This window comes from Delphinapterus leucas, chromosome 5, assembly GCF_059928025.1.
Source record: "Delphinapterus leucas isolate spDelLeu-1000000601 "Yukka" chromosome 5, BTC_Dleu_Yukka2, whole genome shotgun sequence".
NCBI classification, from domain to species: domain Eukaryota; kingdom Metazoa; phylum Chordata; class Mammalia; order Artiodactyla; family Monodontidae; genus Delphinapterus; species Delphinapterus leucas.
The window spans coordinates 129,775,247-129,800,419 of NC_143133.1; the positions used below are offsets into that span (position 1 = coordinate 129,775,247).

The window sequence follows — 25,173 nt, forward strand, 5'->3', positions numbered from 1 at the left end:
TCCTATGCAATACGCTGGAGCGTAGGGGTGAGAACCAGAAACTCAGGAGGGCAATACTGAGACAAAGAGCCTTGTGGCAGCCTCAGTGTGAACTCACAAGGGCAGGAAGTGGCCTCTGTGTGCTGAGTCATCTCTCTCTGCCTGTTCTGGTCCTGCATCGTCAACCCCTCCAGAAATTGAGACAACAATGTAGAGAAATGAAGCAAGCGCCTTGACAATGTTCACTCTTAAAGTATGGGGGGGAAGGGGGAGACATACTCATTTATACCTTCTATAAATAGATATTTCCTTAAACGTCAGTCAGAGTTGCCCGCCTGCGTGTATCCTCTTTCTGTGCTCACTGGAATCATTAGCAGAAGTTCAACAATAATTGCAATAGATTTTCATTCATTTCTAGTCATAACTATTACTTGATTTAATGTGATATTGTTTTCTGCAAAAGTTATTAGATATAAAGACTGGGAAAGTCCAACCGGCTATGTAAAGCACAGCTGAGTTTAGCCTCAAAAATAATCACAGAATAAGGCTATTATGAGAATGTAGCCTTCTTATTTGGTGGGTAGATATGTGTGCAAGTAATTCATGTCAGCAACGTCTGGATGTTGCTGCCATATTCACCAGGAGGATTAAAGCGGGTGAATCCTGGATCCCCCTTGCCTTGTTCTACGTGTTTTATAGCACATATTACCTTCTAACATGCTATCTAATTAATTTGTTTCCTTTGCTTATTGTTTATCACCTAGTATCTCCTCCTGGTTGAATGTGAGCTCGACAAGGGCAGAGATCTTTATTCTGTCCACTGATGCATCCCAAGAGCCTTGGACAGTGCCTGGCACATATTAAGTGCCCAATAAATGTTTGCTGAATGAATGAATGAACAAGAGGTCCCAGACAAGCCGGTGGGATCTCTGTCAGTTTCCTCACTGTCACCAGAATGGTCATGATGACAAACATCACAGAATCTGCAGAAGGAACTTTATGTGCCTTTGGTCATTCTTGAGTGTAAGCAGGTACCGGGGCACCCTACTGAGCACAGGCGTAGCCCCTGACCACTGTGCTCGTGTTCTTATCGCGTGGGCATCATCGGAGAATGGGAAACTCAGGGAAATGAGTCAAGATACGATGCCTGGGGGCCTTGGTAGCAGAGCATGGAGCAATGATCATCCTCGTGATGGGAAAGGATTGATGTCAGCAAAACACGGTGCTTTATCTGGGACGGTTCCAGCCTTGGGATGAACTTGGACCAGATTTGAGGTTCTTCCTAACTCATAATATCCCCGGATCCTAACTCCCTTCCTCCAAGAACCCCTATCCCAGTAAGCTTTTTGGTTTTCACCCCTCCTTGCTGTCAGCTCTGATCCTTGAAACTCTCATTTAGCCAACTGCAGGCAATGATTTTCTGGTCTAACTCCAGACTAGGACGTATATACAAACACACAGAAGTGGGAGGCACGAGTGCCCTTTATACACACCTGATCACACAGAACAGATTAATGTTGCCATTGTACACTGAAAAGTCAATAAAAGTTGCCCGGGTTCCCCGGTCCAGCCAGACGTTTTTCTTGAGGTTAGCAATCTGAGCGGCTGTTTCCTCTCTTGTTCTTGACAGATCCAGGTAATAACCAGCTCCGCTGTAAGTTGCAATCATTCCCCAGTGGCTGCTCCCATTCAAGTCTTTTTCACTTGTGTAGATCCAACTAATTCAAAGACAAAACGAACAGGTGAAAATCAGTGGAACACCTGGGGCAATTACGAAGCCAGAGTACGTAACAAATAACTGTGAGTCTCATCGAGCTGGGTGGTGTGCTTGCCATGGTGCTTTGTGTTTTCTTACATCATCCTCATATAGCTATTATGCCCATTTTAGGAATAAGGGCCCTGAGGCTTAGTGAGGTCAACTGAGTCTCAGATCTTTTGAAGGTAGAGTCAGGAACCCACCCCAGGACGGTCTGCCTTCAGAGGCCTGTGCTGTTAGCCCTCAGTTTATATGGTTGCCTTTCAGGGTGACTTGCTTAGGGACTAGCTGACCCTAGGCCCCCCAAAAATTGCAGCCAAAAGAGGTACGAGTTCATCAAATGCCACCGTCAGCAGCTCAACTAAATACGACTCCACACGGCATTTGGGAGCTTAATCCACAAACGTTTACAGGGCTCTCAGGAACCAGATGCGTCTTTGGTATTAATGAGGATAGAAAGATGAACTAAGATCCTTTCTCTCCCAAATTTATAATAAGTGCGGGGAGAAAAGTTGTAATTAAACACCGAAAATACAAGGTAGGTGATAAGAAGAACCAAAAAAGAATCAGAAAAATTGCTCGGGCCAAGCAGAGGGAAGCTAGCCTTCTTTGGAGGTTCAGCGATGATGGGAAAGGTGAACCAGAGAAGGCTTTGGAAGAAGCCACGTTGAACCTAGGCTGTGAAAGGTAAGCAGGATTCAGACTTAGGCAGGTGGATGGGGAGGGTGTTTTTAAGCCTGAGCCAGGCGGGGCCGGAGAAGTACAAGGCATCCGCCAGTAGTTCGGTTTGGCGCCCATATGATGAAGGAGAGAAGGCTGAAAGGTGGACTCTGGTCAGATGGTGAGGGGGCAGGCGTGAAGGGGTCACGGTAGGGAAGGTCTCTGGGAGGCACAGAACGGGGTTACCTGGAGTGGTGAGGAAAGAGAGAGGACGATTGTGTGAAAAAGAGTTAACACAGCGGGTCCAAGACCGCCTTTCCTTAAAGCATCCAGGTTGGACTCGGCTGGCATCTGGAATTTCAGTGATAAACGGCTCCCTACACTGATATAAAACTTCCTCTGACCAGAAGGAGAGGCTCACAGTGCCTAGGCTTCTGTACAAACAAGGTGGCTTACGCCCACGCCTGCTTCCCTTCTGGGAGTCTGAGATTTGGGGATGTGCCAGGCAGAGCCTGCCTATGTAACCAGCACCCAGAAACACATGGGAGGCACCAAGTCTCTGCTGAGCTTCTCGGACAGACAATGCTTCCTACATGTTGTCACAACTCGTTACTGGAGGAAGACGCATGTCTTGTGTGGCTCCACTGGGAGAGGACCTTTACAACCTGGCACCTGGTTCCCTCCAGACTTTGCCCCATGAGCCTGTCCCTTCCGCTGCTTTTGCGTATTTCCTTTCACTGTAGTAAAGCTCAGCCATGAATATATGCTGAATCCTGGGAGCCCTTCCAGAGAATCGCTGAACTCCGTGAGGCTGGTCCCAGGGACCCCGACACAGCTGAGTCAGCTGTCCTTGCAAGAACCAATGAGGCCTGAACTAGAGCAGTGAGGTGGGAAGGACAAGGGAGGGCCGAGACAGGGCCACGGAGGTGACTGTCAACAGAGCCTGGCACTGATCTGGAAGCTGGGGCAAGGGAGAGGGGACTTCTGAAAAAAGACTCCAGTCCCTTTTTGGGTAATGCAAAGATGGTGGTGCCATGAACAGGAGGAAGGACAGATTCGACAAGAAAGTGATGGGTTCCGGGACTTCCCTGGGGGTCCCGTGGCTAAGACTCTGCGCTCCCAATGCAGGGGGCCCAGGTTCGATCCCTGGTCAGGGAACTAGATCCCACATGCCTCAACTAAGAATTCACATGCCGTAACTAATGATCCTGCACGTGGCAACGAAGATCCCACGTGCTGCAACTAAGGCCTGTCGCGGCAAAAAAAAAAAAAAGACTCTGCGCTCCCAATGCAGGGGGCACGGGTTCGATCCCTGGTTGGGGAAACTAAGATCCCGCATGCCGAATGGCATGGCCAAAAAGAAACAAACAAACAAATAAATAAATAATAAATGGTAACAAGTGATGAGTTCAGTTTGGGGCATATTGAATTATCGGAGCTGGTGGGACATACGGGTAGCATACACACTCACCTTCTGTCAGACTCTGGCAGGACCTGGGATGGTTTAAATACCCACAAGAAGGATCCCTTCAGTAGCCTACCCTGTAGTGAAAATCACTTATAAGCGTCGTGGATGTTCTAGGCACTGTTCAAAGCTTTGGAAATACAGCAGTGAACAAAACAGAGTCCCTGCCCTCAAGAAGCTTGAATTCTGACAGGGAGCTGAGGGCAGCAGGCAGCCACTCTAGCAACATAATTAATATGGAAGAAGCAATGTGGCGTCATAAAAGAAACATGGGTTTTGGAGTCAAGCTGGTCCCATTTACTAGCGGTGATGTTTTTTCATCTCTAAAATGGAGCTGATACCTATTTCAGAGTTGTTCTGTGAAAAGTAGATGAGATAATGCATGAATTCACTTCTTAGATAGCATCTAGCATGGAATAGAGGCTGCATGAATCTCTCTTACCAATGGCATGAGATGAGATAAAATATTAGACAAGGTACCATAGTTCAAGTGCAAACTTATGCTTTGCGGGAACTGGAAAAAGGAGCATTAGTGAGCAAAATCACTATCACAACCTGGAAAACATGCCTTTTGAGATTCAGTCTTTTTACTCTAAATCTTCAGATGTTTAGTTAAGTTTGTTCCTTCTGGGTCCAGGTACTAAAGAGGGTGTGTACTGGACGACAGACGAAGAATCTGGTTATGGAAAAGGTGTTCGTCCTCATTGCGTATTAACTAATCTGGATTCTGGTGTCTCAGTTCTCAAGAAAGGGATCTAGATGAACTGAAAGAATTAGTTTAGTGAAACTTAGAAGACAATTCTATCCACAGTGACTCACCCAGGGCCCGTGCCCCAAGATGTCCACCTTGGGACAACCTGAGAACTCTTCTCACTTTTTGTAATAATTCTAGAAATAAGGACTGTCCTCCCTTAATACACAGGATGTTTTAAGTATGTTGACAAAGAGCACCCAAAATCCCTGCAAATACACACAATGCAGACACGTACTCAAAATCGAAAACACACATTTGAGAAGGACAGGCTTTAAACCAGACAGAAGAACTGCCTCGTGAGCTTATGATACACTTTAAGTAACTGCAGCGTGAACACAAATTTATTTCTAAGAGCTAATACAAAAGAATTTCTGTACCAAAAACCTTCCTAGTAACAACCTAGTGAACCATGTTACTGGATTTATAAAAGTAGGGTCCAGGCACCTTAAAAGAAACCTCTGAAGGTGAAGGTAGCTTCTTTCCTGTGGGGATATGGTCAGCAATTTAGCCTTCTGAAAAATAAGTATGCAGAAGCTGAAAGGGGGTAAAAAGTACAGAAAACTTGAGAAGCCAAAGTTTGGCCACAGCCTTAAATACAAGCATTGAAGGCACCTTCTCCTTGGTGAAGGGGTTAGAGAACGAATGAATGAATGTCCGTGACAGCCCAGGGCCCCGAGCCACAGACACTTACGCGGTTCCATTTCTCGGACCGAATGGAGCCCTGTCTTCACTGCTGACAGAGTAGACATCATAGCACTCTTTAATCTCATCTCTCAAGTCCAGGGGGATGGAACAGGATCCATTTCTGACTCTGAGTTGCCGTACACGTGGTACCCCTAAGAGTAGGTTCTCGTAGTAGATGAAGCTTCGGTCGTCGCCTTCAGTTCTGTTGCTGGGTTGCATCTTCCAGTAGAGCCCATCCAACAAAGCGCCTTCTGCAAACTGAAAGCAAAGGCACCATTTTTGAAAAACTCTCAGCTCAGAGGCTGCCTGACTCCTTCCTGGGATGTTTGTGTGACCAACAGTTTGGCAACTCTGTGAACAGGGTAGAGTGTCAAGGGTGGGTTTTGTTGTCAGAGAGACTGGACCCTGCTCCGGTCCTGCTCCGTCATTTCCTTGCTAGCTGTGAGGCCTCGAGCATCTGTAATACCTAACTTTCGTATGGTGGCTACACCTGGCACAGAATGGGCACTTCATACATGGCGACTCTTGATTTTTACTCCAGGACTAAAGGCTGGGGAGAGGGTGCGGTTTGCAACGAATCCATAACCATGATCAATTCCACTTTCCCTTATTAAAACAGCATCCCACATAATCATGGTTCACAACCACTGGAGAGGAAAAGATGATAGTTTTGAAAACCAGTCTGCTATCTGATGGATCTTTTAATTGTCTGGATTATTTTGTCATAGGGTGAATGAACTCTCTAACTTCTCATCCCCCCCCCTTCCCTCCATTTTTAGAGTGTGGCATTCATTATCACAGAACTGTATACATGTGAGAAGTTTCTCATTAGTTTGCCTGTAGGAAAGACAGACCCAGCCATTTCTCAGTGTCTTATACTTATCAGACAATCAATAGAGATGGAGTGATTTGCCCCCTTGAGGTGGAAAAGATTCATATTATACAAGTGTGGTTTTGGATGTCAAGTATTTTTAGGCATTATTTAGTATATTTAGGTTCTTGTGACCCAGTTCCTCTATCTTTAAAATCAACGGCTCTGACCCCAGGGTTTACTAAGAATTTTAGCAAGTATTTCCCCAGAAGGAAGTAATCATTTCCTTTCCAATTTCCCTCCCCATTCTCTTAGATTCTGAACACATCTTCCAGATCAGTTTAGTATTTTTCCTATGGTATCCTTCATTGCTTATCCTGTAACACTAATGTTGGAATTTGTGACAAGTTGGGGAGGGCTGGGTTGAATTTTACATTAGAGATCTTTGAAAGAATGTGCCTGCCTTGTATCAGGCACGGTTCTGGGGTACATTCCAACACCAGCAAAGAGACAAAAACAAAAAACGAAGCAAGACAACACAATGAAATTCCGCCCTTGTGGGCCTGAACTGAATTTACGAAGCTAAATGAACAATTTTCAAGAGCAAGAGGTCATTTGCAAATACCTTCCAGAAGTCTTCCACTGAAGAAAGAGTTTTAAAGTTAGTTTTCTCTGCTTTGGACACCGGGGTGTCCAGGAAGAGCTGGGACATGATCCGGGTATAGTAGTACACACTGGAGCTCATCATCCCATAGGTCACTGGAAGAGAGAAAGGGCCAAATGAACTCTGCCAGGGACCCTGCGCACGCACTCAACACGATCCCGGCGGACGGGCCGACAGCCATCCCGCTTCCTTCCCCGCATCGTTGTTCCAGGATCCCTCCCCAGCTCTCTGGCTTATACAAGAAATGAAATAACACTGGCTTCCATGAAACAAAACTGGCTTAACCACTGAGCACCGGATTAAGATCAGGTGCCCCCTCCTTGCCACTTGGGACCTCCAAGACGCCCTTCGACTTCGCCTCCCACCACCTTCCGGAGCACCCTCCCTGCCCGAGAGCCCTACGCCCCAGCAGACGCCACGCCGAGCCCCACGTTCTCCGGCTGTGCGCCTGCCGCCCCCTCTGCCTACGACGGCGTGGGCAGCCCACTCTTGTCTTGTTCCCACATCAACTCCCCATTCTCGTGTGCCCTGCTCTGCACCCTGAGGCTGACCGCTGCAGACCGACTGGACTCCCCTGTCTTCTGGTTTCCGGTGCATTCAGCCCACAGGAGGCCACACAGGAGACCTGGCGGCCCGAGGAGAGAGCGAGCTGGGTTTGTTCTCCCTGCTCCCACGCCCTCACTGCCTGGGTGCAGTTTGCTGGGGACCCTCTAACGGTGGCCACCGCTGCTGGGGGCATCTCTTCTCCCCCAGCCACACCAGGTTCACACCACGCCATTCCCTGCCCTTGTCCCTCCAGGCCCGGAGGTGGGAACCTTGCCCAAGAGCCTCGTGTCCCCTCGTTGGCTCCTATAACCCTGCCGCCACACCTCTGTAAACGGTCCTTTCGCTGAACTCCCACAATTGCCGCTGTGAGTCTCCCATCTCTTTCCTTCTGGGATGCTAACACGCATCTGCCTCCCAGCCACCTACCAGCTGGTGCGTGGCACACTCTAAACTCAAGCCACACCCCTGACGTGAAGACCTGCCGATCTTGCCAGCGCATTCTGAATGGTCCTGGAGAAAGGTGGGGCGATCATGTACAGGCTCGGCAGGTCGCAGGAGATCAGGCTTTGAGTCTGGGTCATGCCTCTTACTTGCTGTATGAGCCGTACAAGTTGCTCAGACTCTCTAAGCTTTAGTTGCCTCTTCTGTAAGGAGTAATTAGCTATCTCATGGGAGTTTTTGGTGCTTAAAAATATATATAACTAAACGGGACTTCCCTGGTGGTTCAGTGGTTAAGAATCCGCCTTCCAACGCAGGGGAGGCAGGTTCGAACCCTGGTCGGGGAACTAAGATCCCACATGCCGCGGGGCAACGAAGCCCGCACGCTGCAACTACTGAGCCCGCGTGCTCCGGAACCTGTGTGCCACAACTAGAGAGCCCGTGTGCCACAAAGCAGAGCCCACACACCCCAACAAAGACCGAGCACAGCCAAAATTAAAAATAAATAAATAAATAAAGGGAAAGGAGAGGCAGAACAGCATTTCTTAAAAAAAAAAAAAAAACTAAAAATTATCCAATACAGTGGCTGACACTTAAATGTCCAATAATGGTGGTTCTTCCTCCTTAACCAGATCGCTACATTATCTATTGAAAATTTCAGCACTTTAACGAGTGCTGTCTTATGCCGAACTCTAATGACTGCAGGTATCATACGCTTTGATACCTACAATTAGATGACAAAACACTTCAAGAGGAAGGAAGTACTTCCTTATATGCTTCTTTTGACCACAGAGGTTTTCTAGGTCTTTCGAGCACAGTTCTCAACACCCAGCAAGCAGTGACGACTTAGCTGATTCTGTAATAATCTTTAGGCAGCATGCAATGCATTTTAAAACCTCATGATGAGTGATTTGGGGATTACATCTTTCCTTCACCTAGTCCCCTTCCCTACCCAAACATCATAGAGAATTAAGATCAAAAGAGAGGAGTGGATGACAGTGATCCAAACACAAGTGTGTCTGCGAGTCATCTCGAGCAGTCAGTCAGTGAAGCAATAAACACACACAACCACGTGGCTCGTGTGCCGCATCTAGAGGGGAAGGGACCTCTTCCAGTCCTCACAGTTAGGTTCCATCACCTGTCATCCTATGACCCATTAATTAGGACAACAACACTCCTCTTCCAGTGTTACATAACCTGTCACCTCTTAAGACTGCATCGGACTGGAGTTCAGGGTTTGGACTTTTAATCCATTGATGGGACAAGGTGTTGGACATGAAGATGCGCAAGACGTGATCTCTGGGGCTTCCCTGGTGGCGCAGTGGTTGAGAGCCCGCCTGCCGATGCAGGGGACGCGGGTTCGTGCCCCGGTCCGGGAAGACCCCACATGCCGTGGAGTGGCTGGGCCCGTGAGCCATGGCCGCTGAGCCTGCGCGTCCGGAGCCTGTGCTCCGCAGCGGGAGAGGCCGCAACAGTGAGAGGCCCGTGGACCGCAAAAAAAAAAAAAAAAAAGATGTGATCTCTGTCCTCAAGAAGAGGTGCTCACGGTGTCCCCAGCGGGAGCACTGCCTACCAGCTCCCACAGAGGGGTGGACAAGGTACGATGTGTTCTGCAAAGGCCTTCTTCAGATCCAAAGCTGATACCATGCTAAAGAGGGGTCGTGAAGGCTCCCCAAAGCCGACTAAATGATTATTACATTGATTTTTGGAATTAATTTGAAATTAGAATTTTCTTTGGATTGGCTGGTTAATGTAGATCACTCTTAAATTTTTTCACCTGTGGGGTTTTTTTGGTTGTTGAAAAAGAATTATGACAAATTATTTAAATTTTTTGATTTATAAATATGCAATATGTATGTATTTTAGCCACTGATTTTAAAATCCATCTCCTTTATTGTCCTGTACTTTTAATACTGATTGCTTTTGAAATTCTCAGGACCTGTATGGAATTTGAGAACTTCACTGGAAGGGAAGGGATACATCCTCTTGGCTATGCAGTGCCACCTGCTGGACATCCAGAGAAACAATGCCACCTAGTGTTGAAAGGGATGACGATTCTAACAGCTTCAGTCAGCTAACGTTAACTCCATCCCTCCCTTGTGCCAGGCAGTGGGCTGGTCCAAGGGATATCTGCAAGTGACAGCTCCACACACTCCAGGGGTCAGGTGCATCATGAGTCCAGCTAGGTTGGAGCTAAAGGACCCCCCGGGATTTGAAATCAGAACGATTTGGGTTTGAGTTTAAGATTTCCTTCACCCTTAAGTCAGCCTCCGTGCTCAAAATTGTGGGTCTCGGTATCTTGGGATCTTGGACAAGTATTTAATTTTTCTGAGCCTGAGTTTCACTATCTAGAAAATGGGAATAATAACATCTAAGGCTTTTGTGTGGTTCACTGGGAGAAATGTTATGTGAACACAGATTTTGCATACTGTTAAATGCAACAGAAATGTAAGACTGTTACATCGTTTCTCCTTTCAGTCCCTGATGGGCAAAGCCCACTTGGAAGGTAACATACACTCTTTAAATGAACTGAATTGTAAAGAAGAAAGTTACATCATGAAATAACCATAAACGGGGATCAGAAAGGAGAGGAAAATATTTTTAAAATATAAGGTAAAGGACACATATATCCTACGTGCGTATTTTTTTTTTCTGCTAGTTAGTCCTCGTCTTAACTCTCAGATTCGATTTTCTATGAAATAAGCCAGAAAAGAAAACATTATCACAGCATCACCAACTACTCAGCATGTAAACTAACTAAAGCTGTCTTAAAACATGGTCTCGGGCTTCCCTGGTGGCGCAGTGGTTGAGAGTCCGCCTGCCGATGCAGGGGACACGGGTTCGTGCCCCGGTCCGGGAAGATCCCACATGCCGCGGAGCGGCTGGGCCCGTGAGCCACGGCCGCTGAGCCTGCGCGTCCGGAGCCTGTGCTCCGCAACGGGAGAGGCCACAACAGTGAGAGGCCCACGTACCACAAAAAAAACCTAAAAAAACAAAAACAAACAAAAAATCATGGTCTCATTTAAAAATAGGCTACAGACACCATTTTCTTCTTAATATGGCTGGAAAAATATAGGCTTAAATACTAAAAACTATGTAAAGGGGACTGCGCTGTATAAACTCCAGATCAGTGGAATAAAAAGCAAAGAAAAAATTTCCCATGTAACAAAAAGAAGAGAAATGAAAAATACCAAGAAAGTGTAAAAGAGAGGAAAACATAAGATGGCAGAAATCTGACAAAAGCATGAAATGTAAAGAGCTTAAACTTACTAGATCATAGTCTTAAATATTGGTTAAAAAATTTAAAAATGTATCTTTAGAATTTTTATGAGACCCATTCAAAATGAAGTTAAAAATAAAGGAATGAGAAGATATATATTAGATATACAAAAGGTGTTAAGTGGTATTGCAGTCATCTGACAAAGGAGATTATAAGGTGGGTACTGAGTTAAAGAAAACGATGATCTTTTATTGATAAATGATACTTTACACAATGATATAACTAGAATGAACTTTTATGTATTGAATATATAACAATATCAAGATATATAAAGCAACGTCTTCTAGTAATAGAAGGAGAATTACCAAAACCACAATAACACTTAGAAACAAATTTCCGTCTCTCAATCTTTGACAGAGAAAGAAGATAAAAATGATCTCGGGACATTAGGGGTTTTATAATAGAACATACGACTTAATGTATTACATAGATATCAAACTTTATGCTGTATCAGAAGAGATCACTCACATTCTTTTTCAAGGTTTGGGGAGAGGCATTCATGGGGGTGATGTTAATAGTAAACCAGATAGAGAACGTGAGCAAAGCATGTTTGGATGGACAGGGTGAGTCCAGGTTGAGAAATGTTAAGGATGCCCCTGAGATGCACCGGTGGAGAGGTCCAGTAAAAGCTGGCACAAGATTCGTGGTCCATGAGAGGTCGAGAGGAACTTGGGAGCGCCAGCGTACAGGACCAGCTGAAGCTGCAGGGAAGATCCCTTGAAGAGAAAGGCAAAGACCCAGTCACAGAAAATCGTCTGTCTAAACACATCTCAGAGGGAAAAAAATGAAGAAAGTGAATAGAGTAAGGAGGGATACAGGAAGAGAGGGAGTCACAGAAGCCAAAGAAGGAAGTTCGTAGAATGCCAAATGTCTCATTTGGGACCAAATGAGAGAGAAAGGCTAAAAGGAGCCCATAAAATTTGGCAATTAAGACGTCCCTGGTGACCTGGGTGAGGGCATTTCAGGAGGCACAGTGAGGCTGCAGAATAAACCAGAGAGGTGAATTAAAATTATTAACACTCTCAAATATTTTAATGCAGTTTTGGTTAAAATTCAAAGGTAAGTAACAAGTTGTGATGGAAATCTTTGAGGGATAGAGGTTGTCAACACAAGTGCTTTTGTGAATGCCTGCCTGTATTAAGTAGTGTAATTTTTTTTTTAAAACAAGAGAGAAGAGCATGTAATATTTACATAGAAGTTACCACGAAGAAATAAAGAGAAAGCTATGCACGTGGAGTAAAGGCCATGTTTAAAGTAATATTTATATATGAACATACATTTCTTGTTATTGTAGTTTTTCTTTTTTTTTTTTTTTTTGCGGTACGCGGGCCTCTCACCGCTGTGGCCCCTCCCGTTGCGGAGCCCAGGCTCCGGACGCGCAGGCCCAGCGGCCATGGCTCACGGACCCAGCTGCTCCGCGGCATGTGGGATCCTCCCGGACCAGGGCACGAACCTGCGTCCCCTGCATCAGCAGGTGGACTCCCAACCACTGCGCCACCAGGGAAGCCCGTTATTGTAGTTTTTGTCCAGTACTGAAAAGGTCAGAGAGCTTTCCAGCCATAGTTGGTCTTTAGCAGTTACTTCCCATGGACTGCAGCCTGTGAACTTAAGACTGCATGTGAATTCAAAAAGAGTCATGTACCAAAATGTTCATTGCAGCTCTATTTACAATAGCCAGGAGACGGAAGCAACCTAAGTGTCCATCATCGGATGAATGGATAAAGAAGATGTGGCACATATATACAATGGAATATTACTCAGCCATAAAAAGAAACGAAATTGAGTTATTTGTAGTGAGGTGGATGGACCTGGGGTCTGTCACACAGAGTGAAGTAAGTCAGAAAGAGAAAAACAAATACCGTATGCTAACACATATATATGGAAGCTAAAAACACAAAACAAACAAAAATGGTCATGAAGAACCTAGGGGCAAGACGGGAATAAAGATGCAGCTTAGGTGCACTGATATTTATGAGAATATCAGAACCAGTTTATGTTTGTGGTTTTGGGAAAAATTATTTGTGCTGGGGAGAATGTTGTGGAGGTGAGGGGAATTGAGTTGGGGGTTATTTTCTCATTTTTTTGGTACATTTGGAAGAGTGACAATAAATGCATCCCCTTAAAAAAAGGGGGGGGGGACTCTGATAAACTGGAGGGAGTTTCTATCAGGTGGGTTGTTCAAAGGCATGTCTCCGATCACATGATCAACAGCTAAGGGAACTGGAAAGGTTTAACCTAGAGAAGACTTGGAGGAGATTGAACGTCTGTCTCCAAACTCCTGACACGCTAAGCTGGAGGAGAGACATGGGAAAGGTCCCTGGTATTAGGCTGGCTTAGAGAGTAGAACTAAGACGGGAAGTTAGATGAGGACAGACTTTGGTTTTGCATAAGGAAGAACTTTCTAACACAGCCATAGAAAAATAAAATGAACTATTTCAAAGGAGTCAGTCCCTTAACCTGGAACTCTTGCCCAACTGGAGGCAGGATGACTGACCTTTTGGGAAGGATGTTGCAGGGGGGAGTTTTAGCATTCAGTGGAGGTTTGATCCATGACTGCCAAGATTCCTTCTTACCCAGAGATTCTACAATATTTTGAAGAAAAAACTTTGCCTATGTAAAAAATGTAGCTGATATAAGAAGCAAAAATGTTATTAGTGTGAAAAAGAACAAAAATCATAAAAATTCTAAAATAAACAAGAAAACGCTAGTTAGTTATATGACAAGCTTGCTTCCTAAAACTCTAGCTACTCAGTTTATTTATCTGGCCTAGTTCCCAAAGTTGGTCAGTGCGTCTGAAAATTCACTTCTCTGGGCCATATCTGGAAGGCTTTGATTTAGTAGATCCAGGCAAACTACAATTATAAAAGAAATTCTCTTGGTGATTCTGATGTTTAGGCAATTTTGGGGAACAATGAAATTTTAGACTTATAGGAGCACCTATATTTTGCATAAAATCTGTGTATGAATGTATGTGTCATGCTCGAAAAAAATTAGTAATAATAATGATTCTAACCTACCTGTTAAAATTTAAGGCCACTGAAGTTTAATATTTAAGCACCATTTCTACGCTGGAAGCAAACTTCACTTCAGCATTTATTCTAAGTTCTAACAGCTCAGAACATAAAAGTTAAAAAATATCACATCTCTTGCTTAATAACTTTTAATGTACTGAATAGATCATTTCTAGGTTTTCAGCATTTCTTAGATAACATGCTTTTAAAGGTAATGAGAGAGATTCCTTCCTAAATAAACAACAGAAAAGTTCAGAAAATTAGGAAGAAAAAAGCAAGAAAACGAATGTTGTTCATACATATATACTTTTTAGCTTAAATAACTTCTTTTTTTCTCTTTTTCTTAAGTTCCCACTTGGATAGTCAAATTCTCAGAAAATGTGAAAAGTCATGCCCCGTTTGAGTCTCATTAAGAGCTTACTAGTATTAGTAAAAACCAGTGTGGGGATATTAAATAAATCAATATTCAATTTCTTAAAATTACAAATATCAAAAGCTTAAATGTTTCCTTAATCTTTTATGTTCAACTTACACATCTTCTTATAAATCTAGTAAACAAAAAACATTTTTAAAGGAAGCTTTTAGCACTTAGTCAATTAAATTCAAGGGTCAATTTTAATGTAATAAGAATGGCATTATTAAAGTATTGATTAAATCAGGACTCTCTCCATTTACAGAGAAGGGAACTCTTTCCACGGTTGATGTTGGTTTTTAAGCATCTCTAAGTGTACACTGTAAGAACAAACTCCTTTCCCTGAGGAATATGCTAAGAGGTCCTGGTGGTCATAAATCTGCTTCCTGTCTGTTCTCATAAAGGGCTTTAGAGAGGACACGACAGAACTCCATCAACCAATATCCTTTGATTCAGAGGATAAGTCCTTTGCCCGTGACCTTCTGGACTTGGAGGCAAAAGGTTTCTAAGAGTTGTTTCTGGCTAAGGCATCCCTCCCCTCCCAGACAATGCAGGAATGTATTGAAAGAAGAAAGGAGAAAGAAAACAGAAAGAGATGAGTCTGCAGTAAGTTTCCTACGGAGTAAAAATCTACAATTATTGAAGATTTGGAAGAAATGATTAGTTAGAGTGAAGGCATCCACACAACACATCCAAATCCAAAAAAAGGGGACTTTTAAATATAAATAGACATAAAAGCAATATTAGGTGACATTATTTGTATTTTCTGAAAGTTAAACTTGGAAAATAATTCCTGTGTACACCTTACATTACTTGATGTAATAACAGTAATGCTGTAATTATTGTTAAGAATCTAATACAAAAATCCTTTTACTTGGTTACTTGGTGTCTGGCAGGTCGCCCTGTGCATCTCATAGTGAAAATGGTCACAACTGACAACAAACCGGCCAATCAAATAATGCCGAATTTTGATCAGTGTTTACCAGAGGAGAGAGGAGAGCTTTACCAAATTGTAAATTGGAATTGATAACAGAGAAGAGAACTTCTGAATTAACCGTTACTGGTGCATCTACAATTCCTCTTAATCATGATTTTGACAGGTCAAATATTTTCAAAACTTTTCCTCTAGTGGAAGAAAATGTTCTACTTACGGATGCACAAGACTATGAGAAAAAGGAGGTATGTGGCCAGTTCCCGTAAAACACTTTTCAGGTGTTTCTCTCGGTCAGCGCTGCTTTCCTCCATGAGCCTTGTTCCCCAGAGACCTTTAAAATAGTAATAAAAGAAGTCATTTTATTTTTAAAAAATCTCATGAATGGCAAAAGGAAAAACACATAAAAAACAGTATACCTTTAAGGGAGATGCTCCTGGATTTTTTTTTAGCATGCTCTAAAGGCAACCGAGAAATGGTTTTAGCAGGAATACCTTTAATTTAGGAATACATCAGCCGCTACTATCCCCCCAGATGTGCAAAACACAAGGCAATGATCTGATCATTGTCTAAACTCCCAACCTCATGAGAAAATATCTTAGTAAAAATTTAGAAAGAGAAGGGGAAATTTAGGTTTAATAATTATGCATACACATCAGTCCTTCCTATATGCGGGAGGAATTACCGTGTTACTAAATTAATTATCCTCGTTAGTACATGATGTAACATTGCAAACAATACTTTTTAGGTCACCCCTGATGAAAAGAGGTCCTGGTCGGAGCACCGTTTCATTATGGAAACATCTATCAAGCTTCTAACACACCGGTGTGAAATCTCTGCTCTGTACCCATTTTTGCCTTTTAAGAAATTCAGTGCTGACTCTTTACACTAAACACACTTAGCTGAACAGTTTTTTAAAAATGCCAATTAACGTATGATTTTTAAATGAAAAGCAACAAACTCATCTGCCTTCCCTCTCTCTTTGGAGAAAGGGTAAAAGCAGCAACCGTGCTCCATATTTTAGCAGATGGAAAAAGCGTTGGGCCGGCTGAGCGAAGATGACATAAGCCATGGTGAGCTGCCTGGAGAGAGATCCCACAGTTGTGGATGCAGCCAGCAGACAGACATGGTGGCCGTCCAAACCCCAGCTAGTGAGCAGTGTGGTCAAGTCACACTGCTGGTTACTTGGAAGAGCCTTAGTGTTTTCCAAAAAAGACAAACCTCTCAATTCTTTCTGTTAGATTAGGTCAGCTGTTAATGGCAAACTGCCTCACACTTCTATCCCAGACTTTAACCCCTTCCATCACAGAAACTCACAGAGCCACTGATGCCACAATCCAGCCACACAGAGAACAAGGGGAAAATGGTATATGGTCTTGCACTTGGAAGAAATGACTTCATTGCTAGTGTTTATGTACTTTTTAAGTCTTATAATCATACATTAGCTCTACTCCTAAATTGGGGTATTTCGTTTCCTTTTCTTCTTTTCTCCCAAATTTCCTTTAGGAGAAATCAGCAACCGCCCTCAAAGACACTGGGTTACGCGTCCTAGGTTTCACCACGCCGGAAGGCGAGCATGACTTATGACCAGGTTTGCTTCTGCCAACACCTGGTGGTTGTGTCAGGGGATTACTCACTCAGAAGAAATGCACCAAGCAGAATGTTTGCTCGCTGAAACTCCATCATAGTAAAGAATTATTACGAACTTAGATGACATGGAAAATTACAGCTCAGAATAACACAGAGGCAGCCAAATATTAGGCTCAGTAGCCCTGGATAAAACCACACCATTTCTCTGGGCGTATTTCTTTTGGAGGCCAGGCCTAAAATATACGCATAAGTGGAAATCGCTAGTCCCTTGGCCATCCGCGGAGACTGCTGCCTTGTCTCACTTGGTCAGTGATTTCACTCTTTCCCATGGTTTATAAACAATTATGCAATAAGGAAAAGTCATGGTTCTTACTATTTCCAAATGGTTTTGCTTGACCTATAAACAGAAAACACCAAACTCCTATCGAATTTTCTTCAGGCTAAATTTGCAACGGTCTATGGCAATTTAATTCTAGCCCTTGAATGAAACATTTCAAACGAAAAGAAACAAGCCCTTTTATTTATATTTTATGTGAGTATATTTCTATGCATTTACTTTTTTCTAAATTTCTCTAGCTACCTCCTCAAATACTTATTGCTTTACAAATGTCATCCAGTTTCCCCACTGGGTGTGTATGTAGCAGGGTCAGTCTTAGTATACGGGGATCCCTTCACATCCTGATGGGTGAGAAATGCTGCATCCACAAATGGAAAAAACAGCTGTCCTGTAGCCAACTACTTCCCATGTTTAGTTATCATCAGGGATGATAGAATAAGAATGGTGAAGGGCAGCGTTCACGTCCAAAATGGGAGCGTTCTTCAAAAACAACTGTTGTCTTTTCCCACCATCATCCCAGCTGCGGAGGGAGTGCCTCCAGGCACTCACGTTCAGTACATAACGTGTCTCCATCTGTTAAGAGAACACGATTATGAGGGGACACGGGACAATATGCCATTTCCTTCCTGTGTAAGAAGGTGCTTAGTCAATGCCAGAGCCCAAAGTCGGAGCACATCACCTCAACAATAAGTGTTACTTATTAATATGCATATTAATTAACATGCAATTTATTTGCAATTAATATGCAAATTAATATGCATAAACTCTGAGGTGGGTAATCCAAAACACCAAAAAGGTCTCCAACATAAATAACTGACTTTGGAAAAAATGCCATTTTGCAACTCTTTTATCCAAATGCTTCCAAACCCTTTTTATTTTGCAATATATATAAAAAAAAATCACAAAGAGAGAACAATATAATGAACTCCCATGTACCTCTCACCCAGCTTCAACAGTTTTCAACTCAACACCAACCTGGATTCATGGAAACCCTCACCCACTCGTCAATTACTTTGAAGCTAATTCCAGCGACTGTATCATTTCACCTGTTAATATCTCAGTTCCATGGTAAAAACAATTCAGTGTGGCTCTTTTGCCTCACATTAACCCTGTCCCATCTGAAATACATTAACCCACTGTGACTCACTGATCGTGACAAGGTGCAGTGTGGAGGTCTGGAATCCAAGCTGTGTTCAAATGAAGGGTCAGCCACTTAGGAGCTGTGAGACCTTGCCTAACGCCATGAGCCTCTACTTCCTCATTTGGAAATGAGGTAAGAGTACCTCTCTGTGGGGTTGTTCTGGGAATTAGAAATATTATGTGTACAGCAATAGAGTGGCGGCAAGAGGCCCTTTTATGGCTTCAGAAACAGGTCCAAATCTGAAATGTCCTACTTCTGACGCCTAGTTGGTCCAGATTTGAGAATGGCATGGAGACCCAAATCCATATGGACCTTGAAGTCATTGTGAATTGCCTGACCAAATTCTCATTGCACTCACATGATAAAAGAATCCTGTTTTGGGGCTTAGACACATGTGGGCCTTGCTTAGGAAGATATATACAATCCTTCTTCATAGTGATTTGAATTGCAGGGACACCTTCAGAAAGGGAAGTGACTTTTTACTATTGGTCCGTTTTCTACAGAATAGTCAGTTGCTACCTTATGATACTGACGCTTGAATCTCAAATTTCTTAGGCAGCCCCCTCCTGAGATGCAGACAGGTATGTGCTACAGCTAATGGTGTGATCTACCTGCATATTCCACAGACAGCTCACACTCACATGCCCCAAACTGAGATTTCTCTTTTTTTCCTTTCTCTAGAAATCTATTTGCCCTGTGTGGGTTAATGGTACCAACCCAGAAACATGGATTTCATCCTAGAACAGGCCCTTTTCATAACCCTCACATGGAGGTGGTCCACAATTCTGATGGTTTCTCTCTTTCATCTAGCGCTCTTCCATCCCAGCTCACAATCCTCAGTGCAACTGACACTTTATCACTGTATCACCTTTGTCACTTTATCCTGACCTATTCTCCCAGCATTTGGCGTTATGCACCTCACCCCATTCTCTACATTCTTGCTAGAATCATCTTCAGATTGGCATGACATCATATCAGCCCCCTGCTTGAAGCCCTCACTGACTCTGCCTACAGGAAAAAGTACCAATGAGCTACAAGCTTGCTTGGTCTTACTTCTCTATTTTTCCCTCCTCCAGCTCCCCCCTGAATCCTTCAAAACATAACTCAAGATTCACTTCTTCTAACCTCCCCAGGTAGAGCAGGTCCTTTCTTCTTTGGGTCCCTCCCACAACTGGGACCTGGCGTTGCAATGATTTACTTACACTTCTCACCCCCCTACTAAACTCTAAACTCCTTGGGAGTTGGGATCTTGTATTATTCATCTCTGTATCCCTAGTACCTACCACAAGGGAGATGCTCAATAAATGTTTGTTGACTGCACAAATTGTGATACTAGCATAGCCTTATCACACCCTGCAGAGTAGCAACCCTCCCTCAAAAAAAAATCCCCATGCGATGAAAATACAACATCTCACTTGTTCACAATTACAGTGCAAATAAAAAGGGAAAAGGAAGCAATTATGGAGTGAGGGTTCAATTAAAAATAAAGGGAAAGTCACAATAGCCAAAAGGTAGAAACCACCCCAGTGTTCATCAACCGATGAATGGATAAACAAAATGTGGTATATACACACAAGGGAATACTATTCAGTCATCAAAAATGAATGAAGTTCAGATACATGCTACAACTTGGATAAACCTCAAAAACGTTACACTAAGTGAAATAAGCCAGATATGAAAGGACAAATACTGTGTGATTCCACTAATATGAGGTACCCAGTATAGAAAAATCCATAGAGTCAGAAAGAGGAAGAGAGGCTGGGGGTGTGGGGAAGAGGAGAGGAAGTTATTGTTTAATGGGCAGACCTTCTATTTGGGATGATAAAAAAGATCTGGATATGGACGGTGATGATACAATATAGTGAGTGGGAGAGGAGGTATCTATTTGTTATAGCAGCTTAGCCCACCCTGACCAATACAGCTAGTTCTTTATGATTTCTCCAGGAAAACAAACAAAAAACCAACCAAGCATATACGTCTGAAATAACAAACAGAAAGTGACTTTCGTACCCGGATATATCCATAAAACACATTCAACTTTGGAAATTCAGAAAATATGATAACTCATGTAGAGTCTCAAATTTTATCTCTGCATTAAGAAGCGTTTGCTAAGAGAAAAGTAAACGAGATCATTGGGTTGGGGAAACCTTTTAGTCTGGAGCAGTCTTTCCATCTTTCAGCCTTCCTTTGCTTCTTTCGGGGCAGGCCTCCGTCAGCCCTTCACTGGCGGCCTCCTACCTGGTCCTCCTGCTTCCCTGTCTCCTTCTGCAAAGCTCTCCTGCCCAGCACACTGCTTGACTCGTATTCCCTTTCAACGTGCTCTGCCCCTGCTCAAAACTTTCCAACTGCTTCCTAATATTTAGGGGTAAATTCTTAATTCCTTAGCTAGATACAATTTCCTCCCATCATCAGGCCTCAAACATTTCTTCATTGCTATCTTACTCCTGCTAAGAGGATAGATCTATTTAGTGTCCAAGGAGAGAAATGACCATTTGCTGTCCAGCTCAGATTCATGTCATTTAACAACAACACAGGGTATGCTGAAGCTAGAAGGGACCTTGAAGATTAGGTTCAACTCTTCCATTTTATACATGAGGAACAGAGGCCAGGAAGTCTGAGTGAGTTATGGAAAGTCACAAAAGGTTGGAGACCTCCAGGGAAGCTCCTGACCACTCCAATTTGAGTAATTGCTCCTACCTTTAGAAATTCCAAGTCACTCTCTCTTCTGACCCTGAGCACTACTTATACAACGTATATAAGATTTTTGTCATCGGTATCCCAAGAGGGGGAAAAAAAAATCACAACTCATTCATGGTTATTCATTTCACTTTTCTGGGTTTCTGTCCATAGGAAAATGGTGATGTGCTATTTTTTTTTTTTTTTGGTAGCACCTAGTATAGTCACTAATTATTTAACAAATGTTACTTAATAAGTGACAAGAGTATCAATTATATTTCTTCATAAAGAATTAAAATAAAATTTATTCTAAATTTTTCTGTAAAAAAGATTTTCATGATTCTATTCTCCTACTAATTAGACCACTGATAAGGTTTGACTAGGTTTACTGTTACCTTATTCATTGTAAATTTTCTGAAACTTTTCTTTAAAAGTGATAAACTTATACATACACTCATATATTTCATTTCATTATATTCCATTACTGAGTTTATTCAAAGAACATTAAGTGTTATCAAATACTTAAGCTGAATTAACAGGATCATGACTTTCCATTATTTATTAACTTATAAGAAACTCCTCTCAATTCAGTGAATACTTTAAAAAGCACAATTAAAACAATTAAACAATCTGAAAAGAGTATGAGAGTTTCTTACTAATCTACCCACACAGGTTATCCAAAAAGGATCTTTTGGTCCCCACGATGCTCTGAATCAAATTAACTAGCATAATCACTGTGTAAGAGTACCAAAATGTACACTTTTAGAATCTATGATTTAATTTCTATTTATGAAGCACTCACAACATGGCAGAGACTTGCTACACGTTTTATGTTTCACCTCATTTAATCCTCCCAAGAACTAAGTATTATGATTATCTCTTTTAAAAAAAAATTCAAAAACTGGGGATCAGAGAGGTTAGGCAATTTGCTCGAGGTCATGTAGCCAATGTGTGGTAGAACTGGGGTTCGGGTGTAGGCCTGACTTGGTGTTAGTCACGTTGCTGTAAAAACACCTGGATAGCTTTTTGTGCAAGATTTTCAAAACTGACAGGAAGAGAAGGGAAAGGAAATTTTCAAAAGAACTAAGAATGGAAAACTCTTAAAAGTAGAGGTTAAAGTCACTTGGATGGCAAGAGCCAATGCAACTCTTTTCCAAAGATGCCTCTGACAAAACTTTGCAAAAACAGGATCCCATTTGCTCTTGGAAAATTTGTGTCCTCTTAATAGGCACTGGCAATTTTGAAAATTCCTTTCCTGCCTTTTGGAGAGCTGGGTGCACCGAACTCTGACACATTTCCACACAGCTGGTATCTGATGACCTCACTGTCTCATTGGAATTTCAAAGAACGTTAACTTAGTTATTTAAAAACATACTTTCAAGTTTTTTAAACAACATTAGCATTTACTTTGCAACTGTTTTAGAAAAATACCTAGACTTAGAAATGGCCGAATAACTGTTTTCCTAGACAGTTTATTCTATTCGTGGCGCTCTTAACAGCTCCCTCTCCCCCAAACAACCAGACACCGCCAAAACAACATCAATGACAATCCAGTGACACCCTTCCACAACTAGGACACTGTACTGCATACCCATTCCGGAAAGGGGTAAGGGGCAATAGGGCATCCAGGACAGTGAAAGGCCATGGGTACTAGCACATAAGTTTCGTTTTCATTTAGTGAAATTCGCAAATATGCAGTTGCAACCACCATCAGTTGCCTTAGAATATTTTTTTCCCTACAAGGAAAAAAACCCCCCAAACTCCAGATGTACCCCTTCGCTCTAATACGGCTTTCACTTATTTCCAAAGGTAAACATAAGCTGACACATCTTTTAGAAGAAGCAGGTATCCAATAAATTTGCACCAACAAGGGCGCAGTGGAATTCCGTGCTGGGTACCGGAAATAGAACGGAATTAGCAGAGGTGCGGAAGACGCTTCTTAGGGAGGCGGGGACGCAATGGGAACGCGAGCGGGAGCCCTGGAGAGCTGCCCTCCGCGGGCGATGGCTCTGGCGGCGCCCGCACTTCTGGTTTGTGCATCAGCCGCCGAGGGTTGCGCTCTTACCTCGCAGCCCGCGAACCAGCCTCTCGGCCCAGGCCACTCGGGGCAGCTGCCCGTCCAGGGGGAGGTGGCGATGCAGCGGGTCGCCGCCGCCGCCGCCGCCGCCGCCGGCCGGGCTGGGGCTCGGCGGGCCCTGGTCCTCTCGCTGGCGCCGCCTCCCGTTCGGAGGGCCCGCGCCGTGGTAGCCCCCCAGCCCCCTGCCCCTGGCGCACACAGAGCTCACAGCTGAGGAGGCGACCGACCTCCGGCTGCCCGGGCGCCACTCTACGTCCATCTCCACCACCATTCCCCCTTCTTCTCCCTCCACCTCCTCTTCCTCCTCCTCCTCCTCGGCCTCGAAGCCCGGGTTGTCGCGGCTCCACGCCTGCCGCGAGCACGACGAGAGCGGAGGAGATGGGGAAGCCGAGGCTCCGGCCGGGGGGTCCCGCGCGGCCGCCTGCCGGATGCGCTCCATCTCGATCTCCAGGCCCCTCTGCTCGCGGAGGCCGACCGGGCCGGCGAAGCCGGCGCCCGCGGCCCGCCCGCCCGCCATCAGCCGGCCCGGGCCCGCCGCTCGGGGCGCCGGCGTCCGCTTCGCGTCCCCGGGCTGCTGCGGCTGCACGCGGCTCGAGTTCACCATCTCGGTCACTGGCGCCCGGCGCGCCGTCGCCCCATGCCGCGCTCGGCGCTGTCCGCCGCAGGAGCCATGTTCCTTTCTTCCCGGGGCCCGCCGCCTCCTGCTCTCCGCCCCCGAGCTCCCCAGAGTCCCGCGTCCCTTGCCCGCCCCCTCGGCCCGCCTCCCCCCGCCTCGCCTCGCCTCGCCTCGCCTCGCCTCGCCCAGCGGCCGCGGCGCGCTGCAGGGGGAGGCGCGAGGCAGCCGCCCCCGCGGCCGGCGCGCTGGGCGAGCGGCGCCTGGGCCCGTGTCCCAAGTGCAGCCGGGGCCCGGGCGTCCCCATTCCGTCCGGGTGGGAGGGCTTCCGGAGTTGGCACTGCCCGCGTCACCCAGAGTGGTGCTTGGGTCCCTGCTAGCCGCCAGCCACTTCTGCCTCGGTTGACCGCGGTGCAGGGAGAGAGGGATACCCCTTTGTGCGACGGCGTGAACAAGCGAGATCCAGCCCGAGCCGGTCTGCAGCAGGGTCAAAGGTCGTTCCTCCGTTTGAAAACTATCAGCAAACTCCTAACAGAGTCCTAGCGCTGACTTCCTTGGCCTTTGGCGCGCTCACCCCCCGCCCCAATCCAGTTGCTTTTTGGAGGGTTTCCTGACTCTCTGGTTGGCTCCTCTGTCCACGCGTTGCGGGGACCCCGAGGATTCGGCCGCGGGGCTCTTGGATCGCTGATGCTCCGCAGAGCTCGACCGCCCCCTTCCCACCCCCTCCCCGTCTGTGAGTCACGAAATCCCGCCTCAGGCCCCAGGTCCAGAGCTTTATTCCCGCTCTCCGGAGCACACCCAGCTGGACGCTCTGCAGTTGTCTCAAACTTCACCCATCCCAAGGGACGTTTGTTATCTTTTCCCTTCTTCTTTTAAGCCTGCTTCACCTCCTGTATCCCCAGTTGAGATCTGAGGCATCGTCACTCCCCAAAGTACACTTCATGATAACCTCATCTGTCTGCTCTTCGCCTCCAACACCTCATTTCCCCCAAGTTGTGTTACTTTTGCCCCACAAAGGTCTCTCTGATTAGGACCTCTGTTATTCATACCCCTTGTCAATGATTTAGTCCAGGGCCCTTACGGCTTGTTTTATGCTGCGTTGGAACAATGGATCTGTCAACTCCACCATCATTTTTCACTTCTGGGTACCGGCTGTTTCCAAATTGGGTTCGGAACCAAACCTGCTCATGTCACATTGATGCTTAGAGACCCGTGGAGGCTTCTGACAGCTTAAAAGGTAAAATTTAATTTCTGTAGTTTGGCTTGGTAAATTTTCATAATCTGCTGCTATATATTTTTTGCTAGGGCTGTCGTAACAAAGTACCACAGACTGGGTGTCTCAAACGAC

The 25,173-nt window shown here is 44.8% G+C and overlaps 1 protein-coding gene across 2 annotated transcripts in view; it reads right to left on the bottom strand.

Moving 5' to 3' along the window:
• The window catches only part of PKD2 (polycystin 2, transient receptor potential cation channel), a 50,354-nt gene extending 26,434 nt beyond the window's left edge, over positions 1–23,920 (bottom strand). Inside the window, exons 1-6 of one of the 2 annotated variants that reach the window (XM_089912484.1) lie at positions 23,201–23,920; positions 15,811–15,849; positions 15,612–15,725; positions 6,735–6,868; positions 5,306–5,556; positions 1,473–1,697 (exon numbers count right to left, since the gene is read on the bottom strand). In XM_089912484.1, coding sequence (XP_089768610.1) covers positions 1,473–1,697; positions 5,306–5,556; positions 6,735–6,868; positions 15,612–15,725; positions 15,811–15,849; positions 23,201–23,816 — 1,379 coding nt within the window. In that variant the 5' untranslated portion in view covers positions 23,817–23,920. The remainder of the gene's footprint in view (positions 1–1,472; positions 1,698–5,305; positions 5,557–6,734; positions 6,869–15,611; positions 15,726–15,810; positions 15,850–23,200) is intronic. The other variant, XM_022582287.3, reaches the window with a different exon arrangement.
• Between the last annotated feature and the right edge of the window lie 1,253 nt (positions 23,921–25,173).